The 15019-nt window shown below is 53.5% G+C and overlaps 1 protein-coding gene across 3 annotated transcripts in view; it reads right to left on the bottom strand.

The window, feature by feature from the left end:
- INSR (insulin receptor) overlaps positions 1-15019 on the bottom strand; it is a 55096-nt gene that overhangs the window by 16974 nt on the left and 23103 nt on the right. For all 3 annotated transcript variants that reach the window (XR_014559693.1, XM_083720195.1, XM_083720194.1), the window contains 5 exons: positions 8027-8342; positions 5885-6033; positions 4740-4884; positions 3454-3668; positions 2056-2182 (listed from right to left, as the gene is read on the bottom strand). Coding sequence is in view for 2 of the 3 variants with exons in the window: in XM_083720195.1 (XP_083576321.1) it covers positions 2056-2182; positions 3454-3668; positions 4740-4884; positions 5885-6033; positions 8027-8342 (952 nt within the window). In the remaining variant the exon portion in view is untranslated. The remainder of the gene's footprint in view (positions 1-2055; positions 2183-3453; positions 3669-4739; positions 4885-5884; positions 6034-8026; positions 8343-15019) is intronic.

Genomic DNA, 15019 nt, shown 5'->3' with positions numbered 1-15019 from the left:
TTTAAAATTTTAAAAGATGATGCTGTTAAGGTGCTACACTCAATATGCCAGCAAGTTTGGAAAACTCAGCAGTGGCCAGAAGATTGGAGAAGATCAGTCTACATCCCAATCCCAAAGAAGGGCAGTGCCAAAGAATGCTCCAACTACCGCACAATTGCACTCATTTCACACGCTAGCAAGGTTATGCTTAAAATTCTACAAGGAAGGCTCAAGCAGTATGTGGACCGAGAACTCCCAGAAGTGCAAGCTGGATTTAGAAGAGGCAGAGGAACCAGAGACCAAATTGCAAACATGCGCTGGATTATGGAGAAAGCTAGAGAGTTCCAGAAAGACATCTACTTCTGCTTCATTGACTATGCAAAAGCCTTTGACTGTGTCGACCACGGCAAACTATGGCAAGTTCTTAAAGAAATGGGAGTGCCAGATCACCTCATCTGTCTCCTGAGAAATCTCTACGTGGGACAAGAAGCTACAGTTAGAACTGGATATGGAACCACTGATTGGTTCAAAATTGGGAAAGGAGTACGACAAGGCTGTATTTTGTCTCCCTGCTTATTTAACTTATATGCAGAATTCATCATGCGAAAGGCTGGGCTGGATTAAGCCCTAGCCGGAATTAAGATTGCCGGAAGAAATATCAACAACCTCGGATATGCAGATGACACAACCGTGATGGCAGAAAGTGAGGAGGAATTAAAGAACCTTTTAATGAGGGTGAAAGAGGAGAGCGCAAAATATGGCCTGAAGCTCAACATCAAAAAAACGAAGATCATGGCCACTGGTCCCATCACCTCCTGGCAAATAGAAGGGGAAGAAATGGAGGCAGTGAGAGATTTTACTTTCTTGGGCTCCATGATCACTGCAGATGGTGACAGCAGCCACAAAATTAAAAGACGCCTGCTTCTTGGGAGAAGGGCAATGACAGGCCTACACAGCATCTTGAGAAGTAGAGACATCACCTTGCCAACAAAGGTTCGTATAGTTAAAGCTATGGTTTTCCCAGTAGTGATGTATGGAAGTGAGAGCTGGACCATAAAGAAGGCTGATCGCCGAAGAATTGATGCTTTTGAATTCTGGTGCTGGAGGAGACTCTTGAGAGTCCCATGGACTGCAAGAAGATCAACCCTCTCCATTCTGAAGGAAATCAGCCCTGAGTGCTCACTGGAAGGACAGATTGTGAAGCTGAGGCTCCAGTACTTTGGCCACCTCATGAGAAGACTCCCTGGAGAAGACCCTGATGTTGGGAAAGATGGAGGGCACAAGGAGAAGGGGGCGACAGAGGACGAGATGGTTGGGTAGTGTTTTTGAGGTTACCAACATGAGTTTGACCAAACTGCGGGAAGCAGTGGAGGACAGAGGTGCCTGGCATTCTCTGGTCCATGGGGTCACGAAGAGTCGGACACAACTAAACGACTAAACAACAATAAACAAGGTAAAGGGACCCCTGACCATTAGGTCCACCCGTGGCCGACTCTGGGGTTGTGGTGCTCATCTTGCTTTATTGGCCAAGGGAGCCGGCGTAGTTTCCGGGTCATGTGGCCAGCAGGACCAAGCCCCTTCTGGCGAACCAGAGCAGCGCACGGAAACGCCCTTTACCTTCCCGCCGGAGCGGTACCCATTGATCTACTTGCACTTGACGTGCTTTCGAACTGCTAGGTTGGCAGGAGCAGGGACTGAGCAACGGGAGCTCACCCCGTCATTGCGGGGATTCGAACCGCCGACCTTCTGATCAGCAAGCCCTAGGCTGTGGTGTTTAACCCACAGCGCCACCCGCGTCCCCTTTTATTCCTAGACTGGACCATCCTCTTCCTCTTCCCCGGCTGCAACAAAACATGTCTCTCTTGCATCGGTCTCTGCGGCCACAGCAGGCGCTGTAACTCTCTCTGATCAAGCTGGATGTGTGTGTTATAGAATCCTGGAATTGAAGGGTTGGAAGGGACCCCCCCCCAGGGCCATCTAGTCCAACCCCCGGCAACGCAGGAATCCCAGCCAGAGAACCCCTCTCTCCCCCAGACCCAAAGTGCAGAAAGGAGCTCCCCGCCCCACTTTACTCACGCTTCCCTATACAAGAGCATGAAGCCCAGGAGGTCGCGGAAGTCCAGTGGCCAGTAAGGCTCCCACTTGACCATGATCTTGTCGCAGGTGGTCTTGATGTAGGAGAACTTGAGCACTTCGCTCTCGCCTGCAGGAAGGGCGGAAAAGGCGTGTTGGAGACGGGAGGGCCTGGCCAAGGACCCACCGGGGGGCTCAGGTCATTCATTCATTTTGATCGTGTAACTTTATGTTGTGAACCACAAACCACGTGGGAGGCCCTTAAGCGGAACCCCAGTCCAAGAGCACGCTCCCCGCCTCTCTATTTCTCCCCCCCCTCTCTTCCTCTTTCTCTCTCTTCCTCTCTCCCTTTCTCTCCCCCATCTCTTTCTCTCCTTCTCTCTCTCTCTCTCTCTCTCTCTCCTTTTCTTTCTTTCTCTCCCTCTCTCTTTCTTCCTCTCTTTCTCTCCCTTTCTCTCTCTCCTCTTCCTCCTTCTCTCCCTCTCTCTCCTCTCTCTCTCTCTTTCTCTTTCACTCCCTCTCTTTCTTCCTCTCTTTCTCTCCCTTTCTCTCTCTCCTCTTCCCCCCCCCCCCTCTCTCTCTCCTGGAGGCTGTCGGTGCCAAGGGAGGCCCCTGGGAGGAGAAGCTGCCCCGCGTTCTGCCAGCCTGGCAGGCGCTCCAGGAGGGAGGGAGCCGAGACTGAGCAAACATATAGATCGTACACACAGAGGAGGCGCCGGCCAGGAGGGAAAGAGGGCCGAAAGACAACCCCGGAAGCGCTCCTCTGGGAGAGCAGAGGGAGAGTGTTGGGTGTGTAAGGGTTCGACCCCACCTCCAAGTGGAGTAGGGCAGGCTTAATGGGGTTTTTATTATTAATATAACAAAGCTCAGGCCCAGGAGCTTGAAGAGCAGCCCTTCTGGTCTCCGGAAGCCAGCGGCGCATGGAGGCGCCCCCCACCCCGCCCCACAGCAACCTTGGGTCCTGCTTGGGGTCCTTCCTCTGGCCTGATCCTGCCAATGCCGCCACCAGGCTCTTCTGAAATGCCCTTCTACAGAGCTCTTCTACCTCACTGCTGTCCACACTGACTGGCAGCAGCAGCTCTCCAGGGAGATGCCCCTGCAGGCAGAACTTGGGACCCGCTACTTGGCTGCTGAGACACGGCCCTTTCCTGCAAGTTACTCCAAAGAAGAAGCCAAGACCCCAGTCCTCAAGTTTCCAGATGAAGAAGTGATTCAAGCAGGGCAACTGGAAGCTGCCTGCTACCTCTCCCTCTGAAGCATCTAGCTCCATATTTCCTGCTCAGACTGGCAGCAGTCCTCCGGGGTTTCAGGCAGGAGCGCCCGGGAAAACTGCCGCAATTCAAACCTGGGACCGTTGTGCGTGCAAAAGCGCAGCGCCCACCCCTCTGCTGCCCCGCTTACAAGAGGCCTGGTCGCCGTTGGTCTTGAGGGCGATGTCGTTCTTCTCCTGGCGCCCCTTGGCCCCCGAGATCTCCTCCATCTTGTCAATCTCGGACAGGCAGAGCTTGGGGTTGTAGTGGAAGAAGAGCTTCCCGCGGGCGATGGTCAGGTTGTGCTTGCTCCAGTCCCACAGCTGGCGCAGGTTCTGGTTGTCCAAGGCGTAGAAGGAGTAGTTCCTGGCGGGGAGGGGGAAAGAGCAAGGTGAATACGGCCGGGGGGAGAGGAGAGAAAGATGCCCCTTGGCCAAGGGGGGGGGGGGGGAGGGAGCAGGCTCAGCAAGAACTCACTAGCTGCCAGGGAAGGGAACTCTTCCTTCAAAGAAAAAAAGATCCCCATTGAGGCACTGAAGGCCCCTGCCTTCCTACAGCCGCCTAAATCTTGTCCTTCCCAAGCACCCTGAGACTTCCCCACCTCGACTGCCTTTGCTCTGCCCTCTTCATCCCTCTCCCAGTTGCACCAGGAGAGGAAGACGCCCTGGGTTCTTCTCCAGCCAGACTCCTCTCTGCCTCTTTTTCCTTTAGAAATTTATTTATTCGGGTTTTCAGATTAAAACTTTACAGTCATATCTCCAACATACAACATAAAAACAAGATAGCTGCCCAGAGTGGCTGGGGAAACTCAGCCAGATGGGCAGGGTATAAATAATAATAAATAATAATAATAATAATAATAATAATAATAATAATAATAATAATAATAATAATAATATTTCCAAGGAATCTCTTGCACATCCCCCCCTCTGTGGGTCCTATTGTTAATTATATCCTCTTGCATCTTTTATCATAATTCAAATCTTTTACCTCTCTGCTGCGTCCAAAATTCACCCTTAAACTACAAGCGTTATTCCAGTCCTACTAATGATTTTAACTGTTTACAATGGTCTTTCAGATACAACTGTTTACTTTAAGGGTGGCTGGGGAAACCCGGTCAGATGGGCAGGATAGAATTAGAATTAGAATTATTCTCCATTCCTTATTTAAATTTCTGATTCTTCCGGTCATTTGGGGCACAAAGCTCTGAAGCGGAGCTACAGCTTCTTGCCAAGCAAACAGTGGGTCTACTCTGAGTAGCGCTCACTTGGTGACGCCAGCGTTTGTTCCCTATCTGTTTTTGGACATGTCCAACCCCCGTTTCCTCCAGGGAGCTCAGGCTGGCGTGCATGTCCTGTCCCCCCGTTTGATACCCACACAAGCCAGCGAGGATTGGGGCCCTGCTCCTAGCCGTCCCTTCCCAGGGGCCCCACTTACCCGGCTTCCAGGGCCTCCCCTCGGATCAGCTGGAGCTTCCGGAAGAAGGAGAGGGAGACCAGGGCGTAGGAGCGTCGGATCTTCAAGTAGCCCGTGATCTCCTCAATCAAGCCCAGGTTGGCCTCCAGCTCAGCTGCAATGTTGCCTGCAGGGAGGATGCAGAGGCGTGGGCTGAGCCAGCCTAGAAACTGGCCCTCCTGCTTCACAGGCTCACGGAACTGCGGGGTGGGAAGGGACCCCCAAAGGTCATCCAGCCCAACCCCCTTGGCAATGCAGGAATCTCAGATGAAGAATCCCTGGAGGACCCCCCCCCCCAGCTCCGCTTCAAAACCTCCAAGGAAGGAGAGTCCACTACCGACGAAAAGAGTCCACAGAAAATTCTCCAAGGGGCAGGAAGAAGCATTTGGGCGTATTCTAGTATCAAAATAATTCTTTTCCCATTGGCAGAATATGGATAGACATCTTTTCAAAATGAGAGCACCCAAGCGATACGGAGGCCGATCCTAGTTCTGGGTTTTCCCCAAAGGGATTTCTTATCGGTAAAAAGCTTGTCGTGGTGCGAACAAATTTTCTGCCCTAACTTTTAGTCGGAATCGCCTTTCTTGGAAGACATCGGTTCAGGTCCTCCAGAGCAACAGAAAACCAAGCTTGCTCCCACTTCCAGGGGGCAGCCTTCGAGATATTTGGAGAGGACTCTCGTATCTCCTCTCGGTCTCCTCTTTCCCAGGCTAGACATCCCTAACTTTACCATTCTATATTTATGATCTAGTTGGGATTCCTGCATCGGGCCCCCTCTGACGCACTATTCTACGATTCCAATTCTCTCCTCTGCGCACCTTCCAGCTTGTCCATGACCTCCTTAGGCCTAGAACTGGACCAAGCCCTCGTCTCCGTTGCTCTGCCGGCTTTCCCCTCTGGCCCTCTCCGCTCCCCAAATCGGCACAAGGCCCCCGGAAGAAGGCAATGCGGCCCTCCGCTGAAAAGGCTCCCCCTGAGCTGAAGCCGTGAGGTTCTGGACTTGAGAAGGAAGCCCTTGTGTCCCAGAGAGAAAGAGCAGAACCAGCTTCCAGGTGAGCGGCTTGGCGTGGGGCAGAGAGAGAGAGGCCCCTTTGGCTCCCCCCACATCCCGCCCCCCAGGAACTCACTTCCTCCGCGGATGTTGATGGTCAGGCTGCCGTTGACGACGGTGCACCCCTGGAGCTCCTGGGCCGCCGTCACAGAGTCGATGGTCTTCTCCTTGACGGGCAACTCGCAGATTTTGGGGCACAGCCCCTCGCAGGGGGTGCAGAGCAGGCTGCAGAAAAGACACGGCGGGGAAAGGGAGATGCCTCTTGCGCTGGACATGGGGCTTTTCTCGCCGCCGCCAGAACCGATGCGCGCATTCAGGAAAGCTCTGGGAGTTTGGCTTGCGCGCAGAGGCTGCAGAGACGCACCCGCAGCCTCTGGGATGGCCCTGTGGGGCCTGCAGACCCACATTCCCAACAGGGGAGAGGAAAGGAACCTCAGAACAGCTTGCTGGGTGAGGCCAGTGGCCAGTGCAATCTGAGAACAAGAGTCCTCTCCCCTCCTGTGGTTTCATGCAACTGGGATTCATGGAGGCAGATGAGCTCCACGGGTTTACGATGTCTTGCTCGGGACAAGGACAGTGCCTTGGGGGCTGTGGGGCGGCACAGAACGAAGCCTTGTTCTAATCTCTCTTCCCCAGCAAGCAAATCGAGCTCTAACAAAACAGGACGGCTGAAAGGGTCCCTGCTGCAAGGTCCTTAAGCACCCTGCTGGTGGGGGGGGGATTGTTGTGGAGGGGCCTGCCTTCGAGATTCTGCTTCCTGTTTCCTGCCCCCTCCCTTTCGCAACCCCGTCATAGCAAGGAGCTTCAGGAAGAGAGCATTCGGAGAAAATCTCATCTGCTTTGAGAACATTCATCCGGGGCAGGAGGAACAAGGTCTGCTGCCGCTGCTGCTGCTGCCGTCAGCCACAATTAGAGGCCAATTAGCTGCCCTTTCCTGAGAATGATCAGAACAGGCCATTTCCTCTCCTCCTCTGGCTCCTGGCTTTGCCCAAGAGCGTCAGGAAGCTGGTTTGCCAAGAAGAAGGAGGCTGAGGACCCCCCCCCCCCGATCTAGATGGGGTCTAGATAGATTGGGGTCTAGATAGGTCTAGATGGGGCGACAAGAAAAGGGATGCTTCCCTTGCATTTGGAGGGGCAACAGCCCCCCACCCAGCCTCTCACCCCATCCCCACAGCGGGCAAATTTCAGAGACCCCCATGACCCTAAGCTGCCTCCGATAAATGTACAAGTAACTCTGTTGATATCTTAAATATCAAACATACATTAAGCGTGGATTAAACTCCCTCCCGTGGCGTTATCAGGCAGGGGCTCCTTGGGACCGACCAAAGGTCTGCCTCTTTCAGTAAGCGGAGCTCTGGAATTGTTCTAACTGTTCTCACTGGGCTAAGAGGAGACCCACTGAAACGAATCGGCCTGTTTCAACGAGTCTCCTCTGGGAAGGGGTGCAACCCGCTGTTTTAAGTGTGCGAATTCGCTTTCACCGCTTTTTACATTATGAAATTGCTCGGTGGTTGATCCCCAACCCCATTTTCCATTCCTTCCTCCATTAATAAACAAGATAAACCAAAGATAAAGAAGAGAAATATTGTTACAGCAGGCTGACAGCCGCCTAAGATTGGGCACAATCACTGAACGTGTTTCCAAAGCATTACCCAAAATGCCCATTTCCCCACAAACCTGCTAGGCTGCATTGCGCGCGTTCTTTCGTAACAGGTGAGTTTAACCAGAGATCCTACTGACCAGTTATCTCTCCATCCATCAGGACGGAGCAGTAGTTAAGCTCCCCTCACCTCCGTCTTTTAGCCAATTATAAATCTTAGCAGCCGTTCCAAGGCTAGACGCTATTTCTCGATCATTTTCCAAAATGAAACGTTAATGTTTTCGTAGGGAGGCGTTTTTCGGACAAGGACCCCCAGCGGGAGTGTGGGGGCTCAGACCCTCCTGATATAAAAGGGGGGATCTCTGAGACCAAGGTGTCCAGCTCCCTCCACACCACAAGAGCCCTCAGGGTTCGGTATCTGGCAGAAAAAGGGCTTTAAATCCTCATCGCCTTCCTCCTCAACGGGTTGGGGGGCTCACTGTGTTGCGCCGACCTCTTTCTCTTCCCCAAATCATCACTTTTATTATTATTGCTCTGTTTCAGGGCGTCTCGACTGCCACAAAGCAGTGAGCTGCACAGACCCTCGCCTCCCTCCCAGTGTGTGTGTTGCCAACTCACTTGGTGGAATTCATGGTGTAGCCGGAAGGGCAGCCGGGGGCGCACTCTCCGTTGTGGATGACGGGGCAGTCCGACTGGCGGGCGGCCTTGCACTTGTTGTGCAGCTCCTGGCAGAAGTCGAAGGTGACGCAGCGCCACCCGGCGTAGCGGTAGGACCCGGCGGGGCACCGCTCCACGCACCTGCCCTCCAGGCTGAAGTGGCGGCAGGCCAGGCACTTCTCTGGGTCGCCGGGCTCCAGGCAGCTGCCCAGGCACTCCGTGTGGCAGCAGGTGCCCTCCGGGGTGCAGCCCTGGGACTTGCAGGCGGAAGGGCAGACTGCAGGGAGCAGAGGAGAAAGAGAGAAACGGAGAGGGATGAGAATGCGCCCCGCAAGCCCCGCCTCCTCTCGCAGAGGGCCTTCTCGGTGGTGGCGCCCTGCCATCTGATGCCAAGGAAATAAACACAGCTTTTGGAAGACATCGGAAGGGAAGTTTTTCACATTTTCTTGTGCTTTTATATGTGCTGGAAGCTGCCCAGAGTGGCTGGGGAAACACACCCAGATGGGCAGGGTTGTTGGCTATTTGCAGTTTAGTTGCGCTGCAGAAAGCTTGTGGGGGAGACCACACAATACAAGGAACTCAAAAATAACTTTAACAAGGTTTTAACCACAAAACCAAAAACTCCTTATACACTAAATGCATCAACAACAAACCAGACCCAACCACCAACCCCTCCCCCAGGGTAATGGGAGAGGAGCTAGGTGCTGCTCTTTATATACTAGACCCAATTGCTGACACAGCTTAATCAACACAACTTAGCAGCACCTGCTGTACTGTTCCACAGCTGTAATACTGGGTCTCGTTATTTGCTCTGGCCCTTAAAGACATACACATCTTGTGGAACAATAATGAACCTTCACATTTAAAGAGACCATTCAACAAGGGTATAAATAAAAGAATTATTATTATAGAGCAATGCCTGCCCACGTCTCCGCCCTTCCGTCTCCCTCCCGCCCACAGAGCTGGGCCGCCCCATTACCTGTCCTCCAATTTGGGGGGCCAGCTGCTTCCCACTAGGCACACAGAACAGGGCCTCCAGCGGGTGGCTCCCCTAGTTAATGTCGCTTGAAATAGTCCAGAGCGGCCAACAGCTCAGGTCCTTTCTTTTTGGACCACAATTTTGAATAAAGGGCTCGCTTAATGGGAACAATGGAAGCAGCCTTGCCCCAAGTCGGACCATCAAATTCAACTAGCTCAGTGTTGTCGCCTCTGACCGACAGCAGCTCTCAGAGTTTCGAACAGCCTTTCCCAGCCCTGCCTGGAGATGCTGGGGTGCGTCTGTTCTGTACCTGGTTCCCCCCCAAAAAAGCAGGTGTTCTAATCACCGAGCTGCAGTTTTCATTCCACTTCTTGCCCCCTCCTGTATTCTGAGAAAGATCCAGCCAAGGAAGGGATCACTTGCAAAATGGGATCTCATGGGGGGGGGGGGCGAACTAGCAAGTTGGTTGTCGCTTGCGCATAGGAAGAACAACCCATGTGTTTTTTGGAGGGGGCAACCCCATAAAACCCTTCTCAAATGGAAAATGTGGGACACAGAAACCACCACCCCCCGCACTGTTTGTCCTGTCTGGATTTAGTATTCATTTAGTATTGCTTTCGAATTCTGGTGCTGGAGGAGACTCTGGAGAGTCCCATGGACTGCAAGAAGATCCAACCTCTCCATTCTGAAGGAAATCAGCCCTGAGTGCTGACTGGAAGGACAGATCCTGAAGCTGAGGCTCCAAGACTTTGGCCACCTCAGGAGAAGAGAAGACTCCCTGGAAAAGACCCTGATGTTGGGAAAGATAGAGGGCACAAGGAGAAGGGGACGACGGAGGACGAGATGGTGGGACAGTGTTCTCAAAGCTACCAGCATGAGTTTGACCAAACTGCGGGAGGCAGTGGGAGACAGGAGGGCCTGGCGTGCTCTGGTCCATGGGGTCACCAAGAGGCGGACACGACTAAATGACTCAACAGCAAAGTATTGCATTTATATCCCACCTTCAAGGAGCTCAAGGTGACGCTCCTGGTTCTCCCCTTCCTCATTTAATCCCCACAAAAACCTCCCTGCAAGGTGAGCATGGCTGAGAGGCAGTGACTGGCAACCCAGGTCACCCAGCGAGCTGCACAGGCTTCGAACCCTGGTCTCTCCCAGGCCCTAGTCAGAACACTCTAACCACTATACCACACTGCCTCTCAGGTTGAAGGTTATTTCTCAGTATACTTTTCCGATACCTAATTGAGTCAGTCTAGGCCACGGAACATTACCATTGCAACTGTAGCAAATCCTGTTACTTCTTTACTGTCGGTTGTTGCAACTCATCTCGATTTCCCTTTCGTTTCTTTGCCTGCCTGCCATTATTTTAATAATAATAATAATAACAGGAGTAAAGCAACCCAAAAGACCTGGCGTGAGTCCAGACCGCAGGCCACGGGGAGGAGGAGAAAAATATACAAACATGTATCTATAGATATGTAACATGGCTGCCGATCCCGAGAAATCCAGGCCAGGAAAAAGGGCTCCCCCAGGAGAACCGCCCTCTCCCTGAACCAATGCCTTGGCTGCTTGGGGTGGCGAAGGGAGGGGGGGCGTCATTCAAGACATTTTTCCTGCCTCTGCACAAAGCAAACAGATCCTTAACCCCTTCGGCCTCTTTCCCCGGCTGAGATCCAGCGCAAGCCACGTTGCATCGGGGCTTGCGATAAATAACATGCCAGATCCGACAACAGAAGCCAAAAAAAAAGAGGAGCTTAGCGAATGGCGTCGCCTGGAGACCCACCGAGGGAGCTGCCTTATAGAGCCAGGCACTGGCTGGCAGCGGCTGGCCAGGGTTTCAGGAAGCGGGTCTCTCCCAGGCCTGGCTTGTTGCTGCTGGCACGGACTGGCAGTAGCAGCCCATGGGGTTTCCCCCTACCAGTGACTGAGCTTCCGCATTCGAATCAGGCATGGTCCCCCCCCTCCCCAAGTCAAAATCCTTCCCTTAGAAATACAAGTTCAGATTGACTGTATCAGGAAGTTGTTAAGCTCTGGCGTTTTATTATGTTTTCATTGTTGCTGGACGCTACCCAGAGTGGCAGGGGAAACCCAACCAGATGAGAAGGGGTATAAATATTACTACTACTACTTGTTGCTCTGAATAAAGGCTGGATTGAATGCAAAATTGAATATCCAGTCATATAGACCCTTGGGTCACTGGAAACTGCGAGAGGAGAAGGGGCTCTTGTGTTTGAATCCTGTTGGGGTGTCTGGTTGGCCGCTGTGGCTGGGGCAGATGGACACGCTGCAAATAATAAAATTATCATCGTTCTTATTTAGGCTGCTAGCCTGGATGGGCCCTTTGGCCCGACCCAGCAGGCTCTCAGTAATGCCTGCACTGACTGGCAGCAGCTCTCCGGCCCTGCCCAGAGATGCCCCATGGGCCTTCTGCATGTGGAGCAGGTACCCTAACCACTAAACTACAGCTGTTCCGAAGGTGCGCCCTGCCTCGCACCGTAAAAAGAGGCAGCTATGCCCCCACAAAACATAGGAACGGAAGGGTGCTGGAATCCGGCGCCCAGTTCTCCCAGGAGCCAAGCAAGCAGGATTTGAATGCAACTCTCCCTGCTGCAGAGGCACCATGCTTGTTGCCAGGATCGCCCTCTCCATTGTCTATCCCTCTTTTGAAGCCACCCTGCACACTTCGCTGAGACGGCAACTGCGGAAAAAGTTCCCACGTTGAAGTGAGAAACCAAGAGAGACAGAGAGACAGAGAGAGAGAGACAGACTGCCGATCCATGAAGGCAACGCGGGGCCAGGTGGGCTGACTTATAGATCATGGAACTGTAGTGTTGGAAGGGACCCCCAGGGTCATCTAGCCCAACCCGCTTTGGAAAAGCCCAGGGCACAGGAAAGCAAGCCAGTCCTGAACGGAGGATGCCAACAAGCACACGCCTTCTGCACGGGCAATGCCGACTGGAATATGGGTGTGTCAGAGCCACTCCTGAGCCAAAGGGGGGACCTGATCGAGACCTGGCACACGCAGAAATCTGGGTCTGGGGCAGAGAGGAGAAGAGAGGGCTCCCCTCCCCACCAGGAAAACTGCAGACAACTCTGCAGGGAGGGTGCGCCTGGGCTTTGAGGTTTGTGTTTGTGAGAAGCTCCTCAGACTCAGCGTCCTGCTGGTGGGAACTGAACTCACATCTGCCACAAAATAGCCCCACCATATGAAACAGGCACTGTTTCAGCTGCAGGGCGGTTCCGTGCCGTGTCAGATCGGGCCTTTCGAGGGGTGCAGAACCCACCCTTCGCAGCACCTTCCCCTTGCGCATAAGGCAGACGCTGTCACTCTGGCCTTCTCAGTGCCTAAGAAGAGGAGGCAGAGGACCCGTTTAGCCCAGCACCCCATTCTCAGGAGGCCCCAAAGGAAACTCGCAAGCCGAGCCTCTGGTTCCCAGCAAGCTGTACGCAAGATGCACGGCGGCCTCCCCCAAATCCTGTGGAAGGCAGTTCCAAAGGTGAACACAGCTCCTTCCCGAACCTTTGGGCATTCAGCTTCACCAGGCACTTTCCCCAATGCGCCTTTCCAGCAGCGGACATCTCCATCCTAGTCTGTGCCCTGAACTGGCAGGACGACGGAGAGGAGTTAGAGGATTCTGCTGAGGGAGGAAGGCAGGGCTGGGACACCCCCAGGGCAAGCCAGGGACTGGGGCGCAGAAGGCCTAGGCTGCTGACCGGAGCTGGTTATCGGCAGCATGTGACAAGCCTGCTGAGGAATCCGCCCCGGCTGCCAAGATGCTACTGGGCCAAATTTAAAGTGTTGCTGTGGGCGGGCGAAGAAGCCCTGAATCCAAGACGCTGCCTTTTGCTGCCTGTTCCTGCCTTGGGTGTCTGTTGAGGAAACACCGCGAGCTGCTCCTTACGGTTCGACGCTAACGGAGTTCCCTGCCTTTCCACGCGTCTTATTTTCATCTATTAGACTTGCATGCCGCCCTTCGATAAAAATATACAAGCTAAAAAGCACCAATGAATAGTTAAAAGGACGAAACAAGAACCTCCCCTCCCACAATAAACCAACACCCCGCCCAAAGTGAAATTTATCTGCAAAGGAAGCAGCTTAAGACAACAAATAAATAAGGCGCACTTTAAAACAAGCACCAAAACCAGTTTTCTTCTTCTTGAACTCATTCATCTTTTTTATCTGATAGCAGGGAAGCAACAGGCCCTCCGGCCATCTGAAGAGTGAAACTTGAGTGGGTGTGTTTGTATATGTGCATGAGAGAGAGAGAGAGAGAGAGAGAGAGAGAGATTTCCCTCGAGAAACTACGCAGCCCTGGTTCTCTCTGGCGCAGGGACGCGAAATGAAAGCTGCCTTGTCCAGAGCCAGTTTTGTCCACTGGGCTCAAGACGGCCTACACGGGCCAGCAGCAGGGATTCGGGGTGGGGTGGGGAGCCAAGAGAAAAGGGATCCTACAAGACATGACCGAGAAAGAGGAAGAAGTAGCAGATCCTGCCACCGCCTTGGCGCTCTGCATCTCTGCTCCAAGAAGCAGAAGGGACTTCGAGACGCATCTAGTCCAATTCCCTGTGATGCCTCTATTCAGAAAGGGATGCAGCCACTGCCCACCTGACACCTCTGTTCTGAGATGTTTTGTTTTTTTTTTCAATCTGCTAGAGGTCAAAAAAGAAGAAGCAAGTTTCTTTCTCCACCCTGCTGGTTCCCCTGTGGCATGTGGCAGCCGTTCTGGTTTCCCCTACAAGCACAAACCCTTCTTCTCCTGCAAGTGTCAGCCTCCCTGCTTGCAAACCCAGGACGGTTATTAAGCAAGCCCAAGAGGAAAAACAACAGCCCTGCACTCCTCGCCTTCCCCTTAAACGCAGCAGCGCTGAATCGAGGCAACAGGATCCCTCCCCAAAGCAATTGCACAAAGGGGTTTGGGCGTGGAGGGAACACCTTTGGCGGAGCGAACAGTAATAATGAAGGGAGTTGCAAAAGCATCTTCCCTCAAGGAGCTGCTGGCGAAGGGCTCAGTGAAAATGCCAGGGGGGCTGCAGTGAGGAAAGAGGATTCGGGGCTAGCACATTTGAACCCACCACGACCAGAAGCAGCAAGAACAGAGGGCTTGCAGACTTTGAAGTCAAGGAAGCAGGAATCTGGCGCCAGAGGAGGAAACATCTGCCCAATCTTAGCCACAACCTCATTAAGCCCTGCCCCGGCCTCTAGCGCTTGCCCGCTAAAAATAATTTTAAAAAGAAGGGACGCCTAAAGGCGGCAAACAGCTGATGGGGGTCCCAGCTCTGCTTGGCGTCTGCCGCCCTCTGCATGCCTGGGTCGAGAGCCAGGATGCAACCGCTTCCCGGGACAGGAAGGAAGGTGGTGTCTGGGCAGACATGACCCCCGGGCCGTGCGCGGACGGAGAACCAGAGCCATCATTCCGCACTGTTTTGACCAGGACTCCAGTGATGTCAGCTCCGGAGAGGCGGCGTTCGCCCACCGGACAGCCTATTCCTCGCGAGTCCCGTTGCGGCCGCTTGTGCCCGTGACGGCTTTGGGGTTGTTTCTGCGTGATCCTCCTTCTGAATACAAAAGGTACCTTGGTTTCCACTTGCTGCCAGTCCCAGAGCTTCCTGCAGAATCCTTCACAGCCGTAAGAGGAAGGCGGAGGAGGCCTAAGGGAGGTTTTGTTCCAGGAGGATGGAAGAAAGAGCCTGCTGGGTCCACCCAAAGGGAGCCCATCTCATCCGCACTCCTGCTTTTCTCACTGTGGCCAGGCAGACGCCTCAAAGGGAAACTTGATGGCAGGACCTGAGTTCGAGAGCAGAACCCCTCCCCTCCTGCAGTTTCTGGCAACTCACATTAAGGAGGATACTGAGCAGGGACGCAGCGCACAGCCATCCTGAGCCCTCTCCTCCTCCTAAAATTTGCCCAACCCTCTTTTAAAGCTGTCCAAGTTGGGGGGGGGGGCGTCACTGCCTCCTGCAGCAGGGAGTCCCACAGT

The sequence above is a fragment of the Podarcis gaigeae genome, assembly GCF_964106915.1.
Source record: "Podarcis gaigeae genome assembly, chromosome: 18".
Taxonomy (NCBI): Eukaryota; Metazoa; Chordata; class Lepidosauria; order Squamata; family Lacertidae; genus Podarcis; species Podarcis gaigeae.
Note: the sequence above shows the minus strand (reverse complement) of the source record. Positions and strands in the feature narration are given on the sequence as shown.